Consider the following 14,236-nt stretch of genomic DNA (forward strand, 5'->3'; position numbering starts at 1 on the left):
CCATCCATCTCATCTACATTTTCTTTAAAACTCCCAATCTTCTACACGTGGTTTGAACGAGCTTGGAAACAACTTTCTCTTGGGCATCTTGCTCATAATAGATAGGCATAATGGCCGCCATAACCAATTATGGCACTCGCCGCAGGCACGAACTTCCGAATCGAAAGCCTGAACAGTTCTTTGGAACACAGCTAGTCGAGGTTTCTCCTAACCAGACTTTGCACCGAAAGTCCAGCACCCTCGACTTTATTGAAGGGCTCCACAGTTCTAAAAGGACTGTTTCCCAACCACACACTGAGGAGCACCACAAGGACAACTTCTTCGACGGAAGTCATTCCCCGTTGCACCGCTTTAATCTCGGTCCCAGTTCCAATAATGGGCTCGCTTCCTCCAAGACTTATCACCCGACCCCCAATACTTTCTTTGACGGTGATGGTGTCATGTTACGAGAGAGGAATCCAATGTCTTTGCAGAAGCCTATCTCAAGACCTAGTTCTAAATTCTTTGCCAACGATGACAACTCTATTACAATGAATCCAATGGCCGAGCAACAAACTTCATCATCCGAAAAAAAACAGTTCACCAGCAAGATCTGGAACGACTATGAGGGGGAGACAGTAGAACAAGACTCTCATCTTGAGAGGCAAAACTCAGGCCCTCTTCCTAAACTTACTACACAACCGGAATGGCCCCGCCTTCGGCACCAAACTGGCCTAGCGAGAGCCAATCGCAGTTTGGATAACCATAAAGAAGTCGAGAAAGTCAAAGACAAAGCTTTCGTGGATTCGCTATTTCCTGGGGGAATTGATGCTTTTGTACAGGACAATCTACAGAAAAACTCAATCGGTTGCGATTACATCAAACCTCATTTGATTGTCCCTTCCCCGCCTCCCTCCCCCCCTCCTGTATTCGTAGGAGATGTTTCTTTACCAGAGACACAATATCCAACTATCATGAAGGTGATGTCCGGGAAACAATTAATTGAGGACCTGGATGAGTATGAACGCAACGAGCAGCAAAGAGCTGGGAAGCTGGGTCGCATCATCAGCACTCTCACCTTGCGTGATCAAATCGAAAGAAATATTAGCACCCACAGTCTGCATGATCAAGTTGGCGGAAATATTAGTACTCAGAGTCTGCGTAATCAATTCGACAGAAACACCAGCACTCATAGTCTGCATGATCAAATTGGAAGAAACCCCAACACTCAGAGTCTGGATGATCAAGTCGATAGAAACACCAGCACTCAAAGTCTGCGTGATCTTGTCGACAGAAACACTAGCACTCAGAGTCTGCGTGATCTGGTCGACAGAAACATTAACACTCACAATCTGCTTGATCAATTCGGCAAAAATACCAGCACTCATAGTCTGCGCGATCAAGTGGGCAGAAATTTCAGTGCCCTCGTTCACCGTGATAAAGTCGACGAAAGTCCTGCGCAGAAGATGTTTAGCAACTCGAACATCAGCTCTACATCTCAAACGCTTGATGTTCATGGGCCCAAGAATAAAGGGTTCAGGCGTGGTCATGAGGCATTACAAGTGGCCATCAGTGAAAAATGGGCTTGCATGGACCGTGTCCTTAATGCGCCTCTCGACCCCGTTTCACGAGATGTAAGAGAGAGCTCATCAGATGAAAAATAGCTTACTATAACTAACAATGAATTCTCAAATAGAGTCGTTTTTTCGTAATTAAATCGAACTGTGAGCTTGATATTTTTGCCTCACTCAAGCATGGCATCTGGACCTCTACCGACCTTGGAAACAAACGACTTGATAGAGCTTTTTGTGACCCCACACGCAAGGGACCAATATTTTTGTTTTTTTCAGTTAGTGGAAGGTTAGTTTTGTGCCAACTTGACACGACTCAATCCAATCTCAGATGTCTAATACTATTACAGTGGCAAGTTCTGTGGAATTGCTGAAATGACAAGTGCAATTGAGCATTCAGTGCACACTGGAATTTGGTCTGATAAGCGTTGGAGAGGGTGAGTTCAAATTTTGCTTTGTAATTTTACAGTCAAAGTTACTAACTGAATTTAGTCGTTTTACTGTTGAGTGGTTGAATGTCAAGGACATCCCCAACGCCGATTTGCGCCAATTCCGTGTTGCGTGAGTTTCTTGTATCTGTTTTCTCAGTCCGTTTTAGTAACTAATATCTATTGTTATGCAGCAATAACGACAACAAGCCCTTCACAAACTGCCGTGACACTCAAGAGATTCTTATCAATCCCGGAGAAAGTGTTTATAACCTTTTCAGCCGTTATGTGAGCTCTTCGAGCGTCTTTCAATCGAGTTTCGAGGAGCAAAGATGCGGCAACGACGAGTTGCACCAAGTTTAGATGTCGTTATAGGCATCCACCTTCGCCGAGCTTTACAACAAAAAAAAACACTCATTTTTGGCAAACGTTCAACAGCAGCCACACCCTTTCATCACTGCTACCACTTGTTTCGCACCTGTGGAGCATATGATCTGTCTTTATATTACATTCGTTACCCCACTTTTTTTTTTTTTTTTTTTACTTTGGTTCAAGGGCGTCTAGGGCGGTTGAACAGGCCCATGCATGTCTTGCTTTCGCTTCTGTTTGAGTACCTTTCTTGGTCTTCTTTTGGATTTGGGCACACATCTGCGGTTGTCGCGAGGGAATAATGGAAGGAGCAACTAATAATAGGGCATCTGAGATGCAAAAACCAAACAGGGAAATAGAATCCCTCCCCCCGCTTCCTTTCTCTCTCTCATTCTTGTAACAGTACTACATATAGCCTGTAGAAAACTCTGTACGAAGTAAATAAATAAACGTTCGTTTCTAGATATAAACAACCGCACCTTCAAGTTGAAGCTTAGAAGTGAGGTCATGAAGTCCAGACCCCAGACCTACCCCTGCCGTCGATCCATGCACGCCAAGCAACATGCAAAGTAAGGAAATAGTAGCTAAACCCAACCCTCCAAACCTTCAAACCAGAGCATCTCAAATTCCCATTTCTACACCACTACACACTCTACACCCACCACCAAAATGCAAACCACCTCCACCCCGCCAAAACCAAAACCCACCCCCAAAGCGCGCCCCCTCCCCCCCAGTAAGCCCCCCCCCCCCAAACCCTTCCTCCTCCCACCACCGCACAACCCAACTAACCTCCCCTCCCCGCCCCGCCCGCAGCACACCGCCCCGCCAAGCGCCCACTCCTCCACCCGCCCCAGCCGCCGCGCACAATCTACATCTCCTCCCGCACGCCCTTCGTCTCGGCCGTCAAGCGCGCGCAAAAGTTCCTCGACGCCCAAAAGGCCGCAAATGCCAAGAGCGCAGCAACCACCAAGGGCGCAACTGCAACCACCAAGAGCGTGAAGGTAAAGAGTGTGGATGTGACGCTCAAGGCGTCGGGAAAGGCGATTGATATGGCGCTGCAGGTGGCGCTGTATTTTCAGGGCGCCTATGTGGTGCGGATTAGTACGGGGGGTGTGGCGGTCGTGGATGATGTTGTGAGGGTGGGCGAGGAGGTGGAGGGGTTTGGGGGGAAGAGGAGGAGGGGGGGTGAGGTGGAGAAGGAGGGAGAGGGGGGAGAGGTGGGGGAAGAGAAAGGGGAGGAGATGGAGGGTGTGGAAGAGGAGGAGATGGAGGATATTACGATGAGGGAGAGGAGGATTAGTACTATTGAGATTGTAATTAGTGCCAAGGAGAAGCAGGTTTAGATAACCGTGGGTTGCGAAAACTAACGACTAATGAGACTAGAATAAGGCTTTGTATCCCTCTTAGAAATAGTACTTTTTGCCGGTTTTTTTTTTTGCCTGTTGGAATATATTGCATTCAACTAGTTTAAGTACAGAGAAGAAGCATTCAGCAAGCGAAAAAAAAAAAAAAAAAATTAAACAAGCAGCTTCAGGTTCCCATTAACTCATAATGACAGGCATTGAAAACCAAAAAAAAATCAAACATAACGCCACCCATCCTGGAAAAAAAAAAGTATTTTCGAGGTTTTCAAACAAGGCAACTAAGTGGCTCTTCTTCTTCACCGAGCGTTATTGGTCTGTCTCCGTAGTTCAGACTCTACGCTTTCCCACTGCGCCTCCTCATATCCGGGCGGCGGGCCCGTCGGCGCATTCGCATAGCTTGCTGTGGCATCTACTAGCGACGTAGAACCTGCGGGTTCATCGATTCCTGGCGGGGGCGCCTCATAGGGGGGTAGCTCTTGCAGGTGTACATTATCCATCGGTCCCCCTTGATCCCTTGCAGACTCCAGGGCTTGCAGAAATAGTTCTTTAACTCTTTCAAACAATGTATAGAAGTCGAATGCGCCTCCTTCCTTGAAGGTGAGCTTCAGCTCGATCACCGAGCTAACCCATGTAAGGCCGCCCTCCGCAACGGGCTGGACAACGCCGGTCCAGTAGTTTGCGCCAAAAAAGGGCGCGGCAACATGTGTATCGTGAAGATGGTTTATAGGGCAAGAAAACGACTCAAGCTCGCGCGTGCGTTGCGTGGGGATGTAGACTATCTGTTGGGCGGGGGTGTCAGCACAGACCTCTGGGAGAAGTGAAAGAGTGGGGGGATTACCCGCTGGCTTGTGAGGTGGACTATGCCGGAACTGCTGCTGAGGGCGAGCTTCTTGGCGCCGGCGGAGGAGGAAAGTGAGAAGCTTGTGCGTGAGGGAGAGCTGTAGAGTACTTCTTCGCCGGGGAGTTTGACGAAGTTGTGTTCGGTTCTGTCATCTAGCATAACCCAGCTGTGGATTTGTGAGGCTTTTTAGCTTTCCATCCGCCCGTAATAGCTCGTAGTGACCTGTATATCCTGTGTGAAGGCATTCCAAATGAAATGAACAACTCACTTTATAGACATGATGAGATTGGTTCGATGGACGGGAGTGAACAAAGCAAGCTGTGAGTTTGGGTTCTTTCCTGAAGAGCTATTAGGCGTGTGATTCTCTGATACACGGGGCACCGGAAAAAGAAGGCTAGGAATTTCACAACAAAATGAGCATCCGGAAGGTGTTGAAAGGGTAGAAGTGATGGAGGAGGAGCTGAGAGAGAGCTGAGAGGAATGACGGTGGTTTTGCTGAGATGGCGATCAGGCTGAGGTTGATGGGCGATGGCTGATGGCAGATGATGTGGCGGTACGTTGTCGATCATGTGTTATCGATAAGCCACCCGTTCTCCCACGGCCTGTGATACAGAGAGAAAAGACAAGACAAGACAAGTCAAGTATCCGCCGAGAAGACCTAGCCCTAGCGCCACCGCCAGGGACGGGATGAGGTTCGCTGCCAGTCTTCGCCTATCTCGCCTATCGTGAATCCAGCGAATCACTGCGCGGTGCGCAAGGACCAACCCTGTTCCCCTGTCCTGTTCCCCTTTACCCCACATTCTCAAGACCAGGTGCTGTGCATGCTGTGAAAACCGGGAACGGGTGGAAAATAGGTTCTTGCACAGAGCCTGGTCAGGTTCCTGGCGACGGACGGAATGGGGTTCTGCCGTTACCCGCGTCACATAAAATCACCCGGGTCTGGCAGTGATCTATGGTGGTGATTCCACTCTCACAGCTCAGATCACGACCGGAACAAAGAGACATGACGGGATACAGCCCTAGGGCTGTTCTGAGTACATGTATGTAAAAGTTTGACGAGGGCACATTCAACTCTACAGGCAAATCAATCCGATTAGGCGAAAGCAGAGACGTGTGTCGTGAATCTACGCGCGTTGTAATTAGTAGAGTATGTGAGCGTAGATACATGTAGGTACACATTCCGCTGCTGACGTTGGAAGCAGATTTTAGGCTTTCACCCCGGCCGAAGCTTAACTTGCGCGCAGCCGTCAGAACTACGACCAAAGTATCCTGGCTACACACAATATGTTTGCCGAGTAGACATGCAGCGCGTTTCCCCCCCGCCCACTGTTCAGAATCTGCTTCTCTTCTCCATGCCAGAGGCAGAGACACGGAACAAATCACGCGTTCACGTGCACGTGTAGATTGATTAGACCATTGGCCATTGACCAATATTGACGGACAGGACAGGCGTATTGAACGTGGCCAGACGAGAGTCAGAGAGCAATCCGTCCTGTCCAAACTCCCATTTAAGTGCATAGATATATTCATGACTCCTATAAGTCTTCTCACCCGCCTCGTTCCTGCTCGACCGTGTTCTATTCCTTACTGTGTTGGATCTTACCACCGTCAACTCCATTTAACTCCGCAGTGGCACAAATTTAATATCCGGGAGAAGTCGCCAAAAGGTGGGGATGTGTCATGCGAGTCACCGAGCTGGTGCATCTTCCGTCCTTGGCAACACAAAAGTGGTTTAGTTATCCCGAGTGACAGGCGATGATGCCGTACAGCCTCATGATGATGATGTCATCAATAGTGCTTGGGTGTATAGTAAAGTTAATGGCAACGGGAAATGATCGATATGTGCTATTTCTCCCCCTCCCATTTGAAACGCAGATGCCCAGACAAGGGTTCGTGATGCAGGAGAACCATGCGCTTCGCTGAGATACTGTAACAAGTATAGATGCGTTTGACTAAATGACTAATTGCACTGACCACGGAGTTACACGTCCGGGTTTTCATAAACCCCGGGCAGCACAGTCTACAGATGTCTATATAAGGTCGGGTTGTAGACTCCTTTCTTGCTGGATATCTCAGACTCCATCCAAGCTTCAATCAACAGAAAACTCAATCAAACCAAACCGAACCAAACAAAACCAACCAATTAAACACCCTATTAAACAATGGAATACGCAAGGTACTTACCTCGACCCCAACTGCAGTGTGCCCCTCCCGTAGCTTCTTGCTAACTTCCCTCTAGACTCGGCACCAGCGGTCTCAAGATCTCCCGCATCATCCTCGGCACCATGTCCTACGGCGACCCCCAATGGGCCGCCTGGGTGAAGAACGAGGAAGAATCCCTCCCGCTGCTCAAGGCCGCCTATGACGCAGGCATCAACACCTGGGACACGGCCAACGTCTACTCCAACGGCGCCAGCGAGCGCATCATCGCCAAGGCGATCGAGAAATATAACATCCCACGCAAGAATCTCGTGATTCTGTCGAAATGCTACTTTGGCGTGCCAGATAATATGAGCCACGGGGTCAGGGACCCGAAGGAGGGTAAGGAGTGGGTGAACAACAAGGGTCTATCGAGGAAACACATCTTGGAGGCGGTTGATGCGAGTGTCGAGAGGTTGGGGACGTACATTGATGTGTTGCAGATCCACCGGTAAGTCGGCTTGGTTGTTGTTATTGCTCCGCCAGTGCTCTTGAACAGTAGACTGATATATTTTGGGTGAAACTTATACAGACTGGACAGAGATGTCCCTATGGAAGAGATCATGAAAGCCCTCCACGATGTAGTCGAGAGCGGAAAGGTCCGCTACATCGGCGCCTCCTCCATCTTCACCTGGGAATTCCAGATGCTCCAGAACATCGCCGAGAAGAACGGATGGACCAAGTTCATCTCGATGCAAAACTACTACAATCTCCTCGTACGTGCTCCCCACCCCACCCCATCCTGCACTCCCCCCAACCCAGCCAAAAAAAAAAAAAAAAAAAAAAAAAAAAAGCTAACCCCCCACACAGTACCGCGAGGAAGAGCGTGAAAAGATCCCCTACTGCAATGCCACCGGCGTCGGTATCATCCCCTTCTCACCCCTCGCCCGCGGCATCCTCACCCGCCCCTTCGACTCTCGCGAGACCGCCCGCGAAACCACCGACGACTGGCTCAAGCACAGCCGCAAACAGGAATCCGACGCCGACAAGGTGATCACTGAGCGTGTGGAGGAGATTGCGAAGAAGCACGGCATCAGCATGGCGATTGTGGCGGCGGCGTGGGTGCTGTCGAAGGGCGCGAGCCCGATCGTGGGGCTCGGAAGTGTGGAGAGGATTGAGGAGGCGGTGAAGTCGCTGTCTTTCAAGTTGACTGAGGAGGAGGCGAAGTATTTGGAGGAGCCGTACTTGCCGAAGGTGCCGGTGGGCCCTCTGGTTTGATTTGTTGGCCATGGGGGGTTGGGGATGGGCTTGTAGTGTAGTGTAAATGTGGGGTGTGAGGTGTGGATTTCAGGAGGGTATTCCACCCATTTAGATATGGTCAAATAAAAAATAGAACATATATAAATGTGTGCAGTCTAGTTGATAAAGACCACGGAGGACTTGCAAAGAAGTGACTGAACAAGTGAAAATCGTCATGTCAGGGCCGGAATCGATTAAATGTTAAACAATCATTCCTGGAGTTAAATTTATGTCTGGGGTTTAATTTCTAAAAGCGCTAATCCTCCCCGCCATAGTCAAGAATTACCCTAATCGCCCAAGATACAGAAAGCGCAGAACATGCAATCTCGCACCAAGCTACATGATCTACATGTATCATCCCAGATTACGGATTACGCAGCGGCGTAAGAACACATAACTTTCGCCGACATCTCGGGCGGCCAAATTTCAAAGTTATCCTTGACACCCACTCCCGCCGCTATATTAAGCCTTCCTTTCCGCACTCCTTTCCTCTTCTCTTCACTTCTCTTCTGTCCAGCTAGGGAGCTACAGCTCCCTACCTCCTGGCAGCTCGTGTTCTGCCTCTTCGGCAGCTTGTGCTCTGCCCCTTCCCTGTGGCCCTGCCCCTCCCCCCCCTCCACCCCTGTGGCTTGGGCTTGGGCTTGGGCGCTGCCCCCCCTCCCTGTGGTTTGGGAGCTGCCCTCCTGCCCTCCTGCCCTCCTGCCCTCCTGCCCCCCCCCCCCCCAATCAGTCCCTGGGCTTAGCCTAAAGGGACTGAGGGTCTTCCTCCCCGCGCCCCTCCCCACATCTTCTGCCCCTGTGCCCTGTCGCCTCCCCTTCCTGCCGCCTCTCTGCCCGCATTCGAGGGGACAGAGAGAGAGATTGGGCAGGCGGGGAGGTTGGTAAAGGGCAAGGGAGGGGAGGTGGAACAAGGGGGTTCGGGTAGGGGAGCAACGGGCTGAGTGCTGGCGGGGGGGAGGACGGGAGACGGGGCGGACGAGGGTCTCCTCCGCCCTCCCATCCCTTCTTGTGTCCCCTCAATGAGGAGGGGCAGGGGTCACTATCAATCTCTGGGCTCAGTCCGAGGGATTGAAGGTGATTTCTGCCCCCCCCCCCCCCCCCTTGGGGCGCTATTTCGCTGTCCCGTCGCTGTCCCGTCGCTGTCCCGTCGCTGTCCCGTCGCTGTCCCTGTGCCGTCGCTGTCCCTGTCCCCGCGCCCCACCTCCCATTTTTCTTTGCTCCTGGAGCAGAGATCACTGTCAACTCTTGGGCGCAGTCCGAAGGGTTGAAAGTGATCTCTTGCCCCCCGTCCCATTTACCAGACTCCCCTGGTTTCTTTTGTGCTCTCCCACAGGGGAGTGCGGAAGATAAAGGGTCTAACTTCCCAACCCCCGCTCCCCGTCTCCCCGCTCGCGCTGGCTAGTAGCTAGGTGGCCGCATGAGCGCGTGGAAGTACAGGGGTGGGGAGAATGAACCGTTTCTCTTTGTCTTTTTTTTTTTTTTTTTGTGTAAAGAAAGAATTCTTGCCCCTTCCTATCGTTTTAATAGCGAAGGGGGTTATGTAGTCATATGTAGATCTGTAGACTGTAGATTGTTCTTGTAGGTACCACCCGTCGTATGTGCCGATTCAAAAGATTTGGCCGCGTAAGGCAGAGTAGTCTCCTCGTTTTAAAAACGTAGATAAATAGCTTAATCATAGAATATCACTCGCTATCATTTTTCGCTTGCCGTGTACCGACGCGCCGTGATCAAGTGATCAAGTGCTATGAATACTAGAGAAATAAAAACATTACGCCTACAGTGTTACAAAGAGCCTCCCGGGATAACTCTTAACGGTAGGCTCTGACTTGCGTTGTATGTATGTTCAGTTAGTTGTTTCTTGGCACTCGAGTGATATCCCGTGAGGCAATTCCTCAATGGCCAACAACCCACAGACGAGGGGAGGAAAATGCATACAACGCTACAAAACGCTTAAGCAGGGATGAGAGTCGCTCTAAATAGCTATAATCTGGCCCTTTTCTGGATCTCACTTGGAGTCTTTTAGAATGAGCACCGTTGCAGCATTAATTGGCTTGCGCCAGCTCCAAAGACAGAGAAAGAGAAGACTATTTGTTTGCCATACCAGGCCCCGGCGGCCAGCTTCAGGCAACACTTGGCGTAATGGCTTATTGTAAGGCATGTGAGGGTGTGAAGGGGAGCGAGGTGTGAAGTATAGCCCCATTTTCCCCACCACAGTGCAACAATCCCCGCCAACACCAGCGCTAGCTACTTGCATAGGGAAGATACCCTCCCGTCTCCCCACAACTTCCTCTCTCTAGGCTACATGTATAGCTCCGACATTGGGCGCACAGGTCATCTTCCTACGTGTATGTATCCCGGGTAGAATATGTATGTTTCTAAGCATCGCTCGTTTTTTCAAACTGACTACATGTACATGTCTAGATTTTAATATGCAGATTAGGATTCATTTTTTTTCACCCCCGCTCAGAAACAACAGTCTTTCAATTTATATTCCCGCAACGACCTTTGAAAATTCCGCAAAACAGAAAAAAAAAACCTTGATTAATCAGACCTGCACGCAAAAATAGAGAGAGAAAAGATACACGCAAAATAACACCCCGGAAACAAGACCCCCTTCAACGCAGCATCCCAATCCAGGCGCAAGAAAAGGAAGGAAAACAAGGAAACATAAAAAGTTATTTGCAAGATATATATGAACCTGCCGATAGCTTTTTGGAAAGAAAAATGAAAATTCAAGAGAAAAAAAGATAAGAATCGTTGTGTTAAAAAGTTATAAGAGCTGTTGGACATAGTTCGCCTCTAACAAAAGAAAGAAAAAATACAGATGTAAACGCAAACCAGAAAATGCTATCCGTAGCAGCCATAATCCATTCACTGCTCCTCCACCCATCCTCTTGATATCACATATGGCCCTTTACCTCTGCCCTCTGGATGCTAATCCTTGTTTAGCCTTCATCTGCTCAATTCTGAGCTTCAACTGGCTCGTGACCTCAGCAGCTCTCTTCCAGCTCTCGATGTTGTCAGTGCTGCTTCCAGCGGCGCTAGTTCTGCCGCTCTCTTGCTGGTGATTCGGGCTCATTCTGTCCCTGGTAGTGCCTATCGATCCTCCACCATTATGGCTATCTTCTGTAGAAAATGAAGATTGAAAGCTGTTCCTGTTCGTATCCATTCCACTCCGTCCCATGTGGCCACCGTAGCTTCCGCCAAGACTTGACTCGCGGCCATACAGGTGCTCGGAAATATCTGTGGGCGCGGGTGAAGTAGGTCGGACCGCGCGTGCAAGCTCTCGCTTGAGGCGCTCGATTTCGCGTTGTTGCTTTTGTACCTGGGCTTCTGCCGATTCTGCATCGGCGCGGGAGCGGACAAGCTGTGCTTCCTTGGCACGGATAGAGAGGTTATCACGTGTATGCTCCTCGATGAGTTGCGCATTCTAATCATTCAGACAAAAAGTTAGCATTTATTTCATGTTACACTGCAAAAAAAAATGAAGGATGTGTTTTGTGGTGGTAGTTACGAAAATGCGTACCTGCAGCTGCAGATCGTTGATCTCTTGCAACAATCGTGCCTTTTCAGATTTGTCCTCTTGCAGCTGCCTAGCCCATCGTTCTTTATCCGCCCGGAGCTCCTCAAGTTCAGCTTTCTCAGCAGCCCCTAGCCCAGGTGCCACAGGCTGCTCTCGCGATAGTTGTCTGCTTGCAAGCCCCCTCAGGGCAGTCTTTGGTGGTGGTGGTGCTGGCTCTTCATCTGGGGTTAACTCTCTTGGCGGGGGAGCTGTACGTCTTGGAGAGGCTAGAGAGCTTCCAGCCCCAGCCCCAGCCCCAGGCGCGACAGTCTTCTTCTGCAATTTGAGTCCAGATTTTGGAGCCATCTTGCTTCCAGGAATTGCACGAGGGGCTTCACTAGGCTTTGCAGGCTCCTGGGCGTACTGAGAGGGTGGGGCAATCTTTTTGACAGTCTTTGACCCAGGTTTGAGAACTTTCTTCGCAGGGGCTTTCGTAGCGACGGGCGGCGGTGGGGGAGGCGCAACTGGCTTCGGCTTCTCCTTCGCTTTTACTTCAGCTGTCTCAAAGAATTCCTTTATCTTGGCCTTTCGGATATCATCGAGACCATCCAAGAATGGGTTCATTGCTCGCTCTCCAATAATTTTCATAAGTGTACCCATGGCTTCAGCTGCGCCATCACGGACAGGACCACTAGTATCGCTCAACATTTTAGCTGCGCCTTCAGCAATATTTTTGCATTCCGGTTTTGAAGGAAATTCCCGGGTGACCCGAAGGCATCGAATCAAAAATCGTAAGGTCTCAAGTTTGACGTTAGGATTCTTGTGTTTAAGGTACTCTAAGATGTCTTCAAGAATATCTGTAAGAGAGGTCTAAAAATGATCATTAGTAAAGAACGTATAAAGCCCCGAAGAGTGCCACATACTGCTCCAAAAACTGCATCTAAAGCTTTGGCAAGAGCATCAATCACACTCTGCTTCTTCTCCTTCAATCTCTCCAAGATGGGCGACAGCACGGTCTGCTTGTGTTTTGCAAACCCTTTTCTCAAACCATTCGCTAGTAATTCAATACAGTTTGCTGCCACCGTTACTACAGCAACGTTGGCGTCCTTCATACACTTGGCCAATGCCCGTATAATTTCGTTGAAATCGCCGTCTTTAATTCTTGGTACGTTAATTAAAACTTGGAGAGCTTCCAGCGCATCTTTTCTCTCCTTCCACTTGCTAGAACTAACTTGCTCGTCAAATTCCGGTGGCATTTTCGAGAGAACATCCACCGGTTCAGCTAAATCAAAAGCATCAACCTCGACCTCATCTTCAACCGCTTCTTCCTGTACACCGGCAGCTTGTTGAGATCGCAATAGCCTCTCCTGCTTTGGTGTTTCCTCCTTAACCTTCTCAAATGCCTCGTCCAGATCTTTCTGTTGCGCCGGCTTCAGGTCGTTAAAGAACATGGGTTTGATCGCATCCTTAAGCCACTTGTACAGCTCGATTGCGAGTTTAGTAGCCTCTGCTCTGACATTCTTATCCGCGTGTGCGAAGGCACCGGGGAGCACCTTAAGAACTGGCTTGGGATCAACAGTTCGCGCGCCATAAGCTGCAAAGATTCCGGTTACGGCGGATAAAGTTGCGGCGATGATTTTAGGCATTTTGTGGGATAGAAAGGGGACCAGTGATTCCATCACCGGAACGGGGGTATCAAGTTCCACATAGAGAAGGAGGGCCTCGAGGGACTTTTCTTTTGTAGCGGCACGAGTGGACGATAAACCTTTTTCGACGAGAGGTCCAATTGTGTGTGATCGTGTCCTGTATTCCCAATCAGTTCAAGCTATTTTATCGGGATACGTCTGTGATACATGTTCGTACCGTAAACACGCATTAATTCCACCATATTGTAGAAACGCACACAACGCAGCAATACCTTCCTGCTGGGCAGCAACGTTGGAGTCTAGTACTACCTTGGTCCATAGTCCTGAGTCATGTAACCAGGGTTGGAAGCACGGGTCACTCTCGTCTGGCGACCTTGCGAAATCACTGTGGGGTAGTTTCAGCATCAAGTTACACAGTAGGTAACATGGAGAAGATGTAGCAAAACTCACGCAGCAGCTTCTTCATAGGCACCCTTACGAACCTTCCATATCTTGTGGACGGCGCGGTCAGGGAGGGGGATGCTTGAGTAGTCTGGTTCCTCTTCGGCCATGTTTGCAGGTTTCTAGGAGGAGTAATTTAGCAGCAAGATAGGGACGGGAGTGCTAGTAGGGGGTGATGGTGGGGGGTTAGAAGAGGGGCTCACAAGAGGTAGATGAAGGGTTCAAGACAAAACGAGTGAGTGGATAGTAGATGTCAGCCTTAGTGGTCTCTGTTCAAAGGATGCTAATTTGTGGCAGTCGTGACAAGGCAAGGAAGACGGTTGGCTGGAGACACTTGACACTCTCAGTTGTTGTTGCAGGCCAAAACAACAAAAAAAGGCACAACAGCACCTCTGGGGATGCCAAGCCTAGGGCGTGGCAACCACGCCATAAGACAATCATTGGTCTGCACGATTTCCCAGCATTTCGACATTTAACCATGGATGCAAGTCATCTGGTATTCTAATCCATATTTGTATCCCAGTAGAACATCTGAGTTTCTAAATTAATGTGTAGCCTCAGCTTCATTCACTGTAAACGTAGTGTACCTACATTTATGTACAAGTATCTACGACTCTGGAACACAAACATGATATCCGTAGATCAACTCCAGCTTCA

At 49.6% G+C, this 14,236-nt stretch overlaps 5 protein-coding genes across 5 annotated transcripts; 3 read left to right on the forward strand and 2 right to left on the reverse strand.

Annotated features, from left to right (window-relative positions):
* Nucleotides 1-110: 110 nt before the first annotated feature.
* H6S33_010145 (uncharacterized protein) lies at nt 111-2,341 on the forward strand (the record flags this gene model as incomplete). Its single annotated transcript, XM_044841498.1, has 5 exons — nt 111-1,613; nt 1,676-1,839; nt 1,901-1,987; nt 2,043-2,111; nt 2,173-2,341. The coding sequence occupies 5 exons, from the start codon at nt 111-113 to the stop codon at nt 2,339-2,341; spliced, it is 1,992 nt and encodes a 663-aa protein (XP_044697288.1).
* Nucleotides 2,342-3,016: 675 nt separating this feature from the next.
* Nucleotides 3,017-3,690, forward strand: H6S33_010146 (uncharacterized protein; the record flags this gene model as incomplete). Its single annotated transcript, XM_044841499.1, has 2 exons — nt 3,017-3,080; nt 3,161-3,690. 2 exons carry the CDS (start codon nt 3,017-3,019, stop codon nt 3,688-3,690), a joined length of 594 nt encoding a protein of 197 aa, XP_044697289.1.
* A 317-nt stretch (nt 3,691-4,007) lies between these two features.
* Nucleotides 4,008-4,831, reverse strand: H6S33_010147 (uncharacterized protein; the record flags this gene model as incomplete). Its single annotated transcript, XM_044841500.1, has 3 exons — nt 4,008-4,490; nt 4,550-4,718; nt 4,821-4,831. The coding sequence occupies 3 exons, from the start codon at nt 4,829-4,831 to the stop codon at nt 4,008-4,010; spliced, it is 663 nt and encodes a 220-aa protein (XP_044697290.1).
* Nucleotides 4,832-6,714: 1,883 nt separating this feature from the next.
* On the forward strand, nt 6,715-7,969 carry H6S33_010148 (uncharacterized protein; the record flags this gene model as incomplete). The annotated part of the gene is made up of 4 exons (XM_044841501.1): nt 6,715-6,728; nt 6,792-7,202; nt 7,284-7,467; nt 7,562-7,969. 4 exons carry the CDS (start codon nt 6,715-6,717, stop codon nt 7,967-7,969), a joined length of 1,017 nt encoding a protein of 338 aa, XP_044697291.1.
* Nucleotides 7,970-10,904: 2,935 nt separating this feature from the next.
* H6S33_010149 (uncharacterized protein) lies at nt 10,905-13,689 on the reverse strand (the record flags this gene model as incomplete). The annotated part of the gene is made up of 5 exons (XM_044841503.1): nt 10,905-11,420; nt 11,517-12,362; nt 12,416-13,295; nt 13,356-13,523; nt 13,589-13,689. 5 exons carry the CDS (start codon nt 13,687-13,689, stop codon nt 10,905-10,907), a joined length of 2,511 nt encoding a protein of 836 aa, XP_044697292.1.
* Between the last annotated feature and the right edge of the window lie 547 nt (nt 13,690-14,236).

Source organism: Morchella sextelata (genome assembly GCF_020137385.1).
Source record: "Morchella sextelata strain SCLS chromosome Unknown scls_4, whole genome shotgun sequence".
In the NCBI taxonomy this organism is placed as follows: Eukaryota; Fungi; Ascomycota; class Pezizomycetes; order Pezizales; family Morchellaceae; genus Morchella; species Morchella sextelata.